The sequence below is a fragment of the Silurus meridionalis genome, chromosome 14 (assembly GCF_014805685.1).
Source record: "Silurus meridionalis isolate SWU-2019-XX chromosome 14, ASM1480568v1, whole genome shotgun sequence".
Classification (NCBI taxonomy): Eukaryota; Metazoa; Chordata; class Actinopteri; order Siluriformes; family Siluridae; genus Silurus; species Silurus meridionalis.
This window is the reverse complement of record NC_060897.1, coordinates 8,908,733-8,912,772: the sequence shown is the minus strand read 5'-3', so window position 1 is coordinate 8,912,772 and position 4,040 is coordinate 8,908,733. Positions and strand designations below refer to the sequence as shown.

At 36.3% G+C, this 4,040-nt stretch overlaps 1 protein-coding gene across 1 annotated transcript; it reads right to left on the bottom strand.

The window, feature by feature from the left end:
- Window positions 1–348: 348 nt before the first annotated feature.
- nupr1b (nuclear protein 1b) lies at window positions 349–1,640 on the bottom strand. The gene is made up of 3 exons (XM_046866703.1): window positions 1,416–1,640; window positions 788–924; window positions 349–677 (listed from the first exon to the last, which is right to left on the bottom strand). The coding sequence occupies exons 1-2, from the start codon at window positions 1,510–1,512 to the stop codon at window positions 797–799; spliced, it is 225 nt and encodes a 74-aa protein (XP_046722659.1). The 5' UTR covers window positions 1,513–1,640; the 3' UTR covers window positions 349–677; window positions 788–796.
- Between the last annotated feature and the right edge of the window lie 2,400 nt (window positions 1,641–4,040).

Sequence of the window (4,040 nt, the reverse complement as noted above, 5' to 3'; positions counted from 1 at the left end):
TTGAAATATGTCTGATATTTCACCTAAAATCTGTTTTTCATCCATATATTTTTTTAATCAAACGTCAATTTCCTGGGAGACCCGTGCCCACTTGTAGACCACTTGCATCTAGTTACCTTTCAGGTACACTTCATGGATCATTTTAAAAAATTAAGTGAAAAAACCCTAAGACTAAAGTTGAGGTGAATACAAATTTACCAGTTTTATCCAATTTACTAAATTTGGAAGGAAAAAAAAACATTTCATGCTTGCTTGTGAGTATACTGACTGGAAGATCTTTTTTGTTTAAATTCATGTACTGGTGGTACTGATCTTTACATTCAATCATGCAAAAAAATAAATGACAGATTTAAAGGTCTTTGTAAAATGTCTTTATTTCTCATCAGTTTTAGTATTTTGTCTGTGATATAAAAACGTTTGTTTAAAAAAACACCACCAACACCAAAAAGGTATCATTGACCATCCTGCACGCGCTCATCAATGCGTCCTGTGCCCGCTTGCTCAGGTGTGTTGCGCATGCGCACATCCAAAACCGCGTATAAAGCCCCCCAAACAGGCCACCGAGGGTCATTTCAGCAGACTCGTACCGGAAGGGCACGTCGATTATCTTCTGCCTTTTGAAATCTGACGCCAAGGCGCCGAAAGGTCGGTTTCCATATTAAGCCGTCCGAACAAATCTGAAAGCAGACAAGAAACTTCAAAACTTTTTTTTTTTTTTTTTTTAATGACGCTTACGTTCATGCAACTGCTTATTTACAAAATATGCACCCATGTGATGTTAGTTTACCTGTTTAGTTCACTCTTTGGCCTTCTTCTCCGCGTTCTGGAGCTTCTCGACGATTTTGCGCTCGTGCCCGCCAGGGTTGTGGCGGTTCGTGTTGCAGCTGGCCTCCTTCTTCGTCCTGCCTTTGCGGCTCGCGCCCTCTAGTGGACACACGAGAAAATTGGGGTTAAACTCGGGGGAATGCCTGCTATCTCCTCAAAACAGCATGCAAGTAAACTAAAAAAGTGTTATAATATAGTGCGCTAAATACAATGCATTTGTTTGTTTGTTTAAGTATCCTGGTTTAAGAATCTGCCTAAAAACCTATAGGTGTAAAACAGTGTTTATGGTTTAGTTTATGCATACTAAAAGAAAACTTATCACGTTTATAAAAGTAAAGAATCACCGTGTCATGGTTAACAAGTAAATGCTATATAACTTTGGGTCATTATTATTTATGAGGTTTGCTTGTAATTACGACTCTAAGAGGTTTTCGACGGGGAAACTTTCATTTACGAACATTCCTGCAACACTTGAAGGCAGCATTGATTCTCTACTAGTGAACACATTGGTGAAGTGTGCTGAAGGAAACCTGTGTTTAAAGATTAAATCCGGACTAACAATGAGACTGGGCTAATTTAGAGTTACTTACCCGTGTGTCTGTCTGTCAGATTGTAATATTCATATTCGTCATAATACTGATCCTCAAAGGTGGTGGGCTTCAGGTTCTTCACCTCCACGTGACTCATGGTGCTCAGCTGCACTCAAGTGCTGTAGGGGGAAAAAAAAGTTTAAATAAAGTCAAAGCTGGACAAAGCTCTGGCTTCTGACGCTGATTCTTTGCTCCACGTTGTGTTGTTTATGTTGGGCTTTGTGTCCCAGGCTTTATATAAAGAGCAGCAGCTCCTCCTCTCCTCCTTTACTGCCTGAGTCACAGAGTTGCATCAGGTTGGAGTTAATGTTTCATTAAAGAGCCCATGCCATATCGAAAGATACCATTATCAGATGACCTTGTTTGTTTTGTCCTCAATTGACTTTATTGTTTCTATAGGGATTTTATGAATAACATTTTAGTTGATGTTTTACTTTAGTTAACTTTCTACTTTAAAAGAAATGAACAAGTTGTTTGCATTTTCTCTTATTCAGGGATGAAAAGGGTGTTTCTCTATCCCAGATGTTTTCTAGCAATCAGACCATTCCTCCACTCTCTAGATCCATGTCAAGCATACACGCCTGACCAAAAAGGAAATGGACGAAGAATAAAAACAAACAGATAAAGTAACAGTATGGGATAGATTTTATGTCTTTAAATGTTTAAACATGATAAACTTTTTTTTCTTTCTGACATCTTTTTTTTTTCAAACATTAGATAAGGATTTGAAATACATTTGTGAACCTACATGTGTTAAATTACACCAAACAATTTATAAAGTTTTTTGTTTTTTACATAATAGAACATATAAGTGAATTTCCCTGTTTCTAGCTTTTCTCCATACAGTTCACCTCAGTAAAAGAAAACAAGCAAATGTTGGCACAGGAGGTCTCAGTAGGTTTCTTTCTGACCAATGATTTTGTTGTTGAGACCAGTAAAAGCTTATATTTTGCTGTTCTGGGTGTGACCCTTTTCTTTTTCTTTTTTTTTTTTTGTTTGTGTTAAAGAGTGTGGGTTTGATTACAGTTGTTAATGTTTGTTTCTCTTGACCGCACCTGTGTGTGTTTAGCCAATTCTCACATGACCATTCTACTGACAGTCGGATGTGGGGTTTTTTTTGTTTTGTTTTGTTTTTTTATACACAGCATTTACATTTTAAAGATAGTTTTTTTTGGAGAATTTTTCAAGATGAAACTAATATTTTGTTATTTTTCATGTTCGGGTTTTGTATGTGCACAAGTATAGCGTACAATATAAAGTGAAATTTGTATTGCATATTTCCCTATAACAGCATCACTACAATGCACACAAACCTACATTATTCATAATATTTGCTCAGCTATTAACACAAGTTGCACAGTTCCTCATGTGACTGCAGAGTGTCAGAGTATAAAATAGCTCTACATGTTCATAGCGTAGTTTAAATTTGGATGTTTGATAATAGTTGAAGTTGTGTAAAATGGTGAGTGTGTATCAGAATTGCATCAGGGTAAAAAACATGAACAGAAAATGTTCATGCTTGAACTTAAACAATGCTGGAAATGAAGAGGTATGAAGAGAAGTGATGTGATTGTTTATAGCATATACAGTTTATATGTATGTAATAATATATAATATTATTGTATTATGTAAGCAATTTGTATATATGCAATAATACATGCAGAGTATGTGACATGTTTTTGTTGCCAGGGTGAGACTGTTGCAGTGGCAATGCAAAAACAGTCACTTTAAAATGATAGGAGTAAACTTATCGACTTTGCTCTTTTGCTATGTAGAATTTGCCTCTTTTCGTTGATGCAGCTGAATAATTGTGCACAGGAATATGACCTTTGTGCAAAGATGAATCAAAATAAAAAGCAGTGCGCTTTGTTTGTGGTGTAGGTGTAGGCATTTGGCTGGGATGGTTTGGTTGCACTTTCTGGTTTATTCCTGAGCTTGGGCTACAGTTTGTGGGGAGCTTTGCATATTCTCCTTATATGTATGTGTGTGTTCTCTTTGGGTTCTTAGATTGGCTGCCACTTCTCAAAAGCATTGTAACAGGTGTCTTTCCACTGGCTTTAAATGATGGTGTATGAGTGGTTAAGTGGTAAGTGGTTGACTGGTTTTCATGCCTCATGTTCTCGAGATATAGAGATTCTTTAGATCCATAACAACCAGGATCAGGATAAATGTACAATATTTGTAATAGTTGTTTCTACATGTCCCAAATATATCTTGATATGATATCATATTATATTGCTATGCGAATAGATTTGATTGTAGTTTCTAACCTTCTTAATGTTTTATTCTTTTCAAATGAGACCTATACGAGTCTATTAAAATGTCACATTCATTTTTCTGTGAATAAATATCATCAAGGTTCTATATGTTGTCTATGACTGTCCCACTGACTTATACTAGAGATACTCTTTCCTAGAAGCACAGACCATAATTGTATAATTGTTTTGCTCAAAGGTTTAGAATGCTTATCCTGTGGGACTTCATGATGGGAATGGATGATTACACCTCAAACCACAGGCATGAGGGCTCACTGGGTGTTTTAATAAGTTTGTACTGACATTTTAGAAAGCACATTCCACCATCTTCAAAAGACCAACTGAAGAAATATCTCCTGGAAGAATGGTG

Excerpts from the sequence above, each read along its gene's own strand:
- nupr1b (XM_046866703.1), bottom strand. The coding sequence starts at position 1,512 with ATGAGTCACGTGGAGGTGAAGAACCTGAAGCCCACCACCTTTGAGGAT. Across the intron at positions 925-1,415 it reads TCTGACAGACAGACACACGG|AGGGCGCGAGCCGCAAAGGC; the intron begins GTAAGTAACTCT and ends TGTGTCCACTAG.